Source organism: Geospiza fortis, unplaced genomic scaffold (genome assembly GCF_000277835.1).
Source record: "Geospiza fortis unplaced genomic scaffold, GeoFor_1.0 scaffold1532, whole genome shotgun sequence".
Lineage (NCBI taxonomy): Eukaryota > Metazoa > Chordata > Aves > Passeriformes > Thraupidae > Geospiza > Geospiza fortis.
The window spans coordinates 314,777-316,388 of NW_005054627.1; the positions used below are offsets into that span (position 1 = coordinate 314,777).

General features: G+C 53.2%; 1 protein-coding gene across 1 annotated transcript in view; it reads right to left on the reverse strand.

Moving 5' to 3' along the window:
- CHRDL2 (chordin like 2) overlaps positions 1-1,612 on the reverse strand; it is a 23,178-nt gene that overhangs the window by 13,433 nt on the left and 8,133 nt on the right. Inside the window, exons 4-5 of the mRNA XM_031064776.1 lie at positions 989-1,087; positions 11-107 (exon numbers count right to left, since the gene is read on the reverse strand). Of these exons, the coding sequence (XP_030920636.1) occupies positions 11-107; positions 989-1,087 (196 nt within the window). The remainder of the gene's footprint in view (positions 1-10; positions 108-988; positions 1,088-1,612) is intronic.

Below are 1,612 nucleotides of genomic sequence, written 5' to 3' on the forward strand. Positions count from 1 at the left end.
GCGGGGGAACAGCTCGCTGCCGCTGAACATCTCTCCCTGCTGGAACGTGGTCCCGTTGTAGCGGCACGACCTGGCGGGCGCCCGCAGCCCGGACGGGGACGGGGGCTCTGCAAGAAGGGGCGAGAAAGGAGCGGGGTCACAGCCAGCCCACCCCAAAGGAGCCTTCACACCCCACGGGCGCCCTGAGGTGTCAGAGCAATGCGTGCCTGGTCAGCAATGAAGGGTCCAAAAGGTTTTGGAGGATGGGGCTGCCCTGAGCCCAGCACACAGGGGAAACCTGGAAGCCTGACCTCACAAAGCTCTTAAAAAAATTACTGGGGTGTTCCCTCCCCTGGTTGTAACCATCGCCAGATTCAGATGGAATCGGGTAAAAAGGGCTTGTCTCATAGGTAATTAGCAAAAAATGAAAATTAATGAGGTTTTTCCTATTTTTTTCCCTAACTTCTCAAATCACTGGTGGTGTCCGACTAGCTCTGCCAGCACTCAGGGAGGGAAAGTTTTGGGACTAAATCTTGAGGTGAGGTCTTTGTTCTCACCATATTGAGGTAAAATTCGGCAATCAGTAGTGGTAAGGCAGAAAGAGTTTTGGGGCTAAAACTTGAGCTAGTCTCCAGTGCAGAGAAGGAAGTTGTTAAAAAACTATAATTTTTTTTCTAAAAATTTATTTCTAATTTTTTTTTTTTTTTAATCCAAGACACTTTGCTGGCAAACGATCAGAACAAATTGCCAGCTCCTGTTTTGCCCCTGAAGTGTGAACTGACACTTTGTCCCTACAAAGCTCTCGGGACGGGGGCGAGGGGAGAGGGTGATCTGGCAGAGAGCCCTTTTCCATCACCATGGGATTTTTGGAGGGACAAAGCAGGCGGGGCTGGGTGTCGCCGCCCTGCGGGAGCACGGCCACCTGTCCCCCCCCCCCGAGGGAGCTGGGTGTCACCGCCCTGCGGGAGCACGGCCACCTGTCCCCCCGCCCCGAGGGATGCCCACGCACCGGGACAGCGCGGGCAGCACTGCTGCGGCTCCGTGACGGGGCTGGCGCACGGCAGCGCCGGGCACTGGATCCGGGAGCACCTGATGCTGGTGTTCTGCGGACAGACAGACAGACGGACGGGCTGGTCAGTCCCCTGGGAGCATTCAGCCCTCCTGCCGGAGGAGGGACACGCCGTCACAGCAAACTGCGCAGGCTGTGCTCGCCAGGGGTGGCTGCAGCCCTGCCTTGGTCCCTCACCCATCGCCCCACGGCAGCCCTCGGCCACGCACAGCCACCAGGGCTCCGGAACCACGGAACCACAGAATGGTTAATAATAGCATTATTAGCTTCATTATTTTTAGCATTATAGTAGAAAATTCTGAGACCTTTTTTCTACTGGCCACATCAGCAGGCAGGTTTGCCTGTGCTATCTTCCTGCTTAGTAAAAACATTTTCTTGTTTGAAGTAAATTTATCCTTTGCTCTAAGTCATAAAAACCCCTTCTAACTACCACACCCTTTGCCTTCTTAGTTATCCAGTAAGACTGGCTCAGCAATTCTTTTCTTCTATATCAAAACTTGCTTCCATCTCTATTCCTTCATCAGACTCTACATTTAAAAATCTTTCTGCCAAACACACGTATCT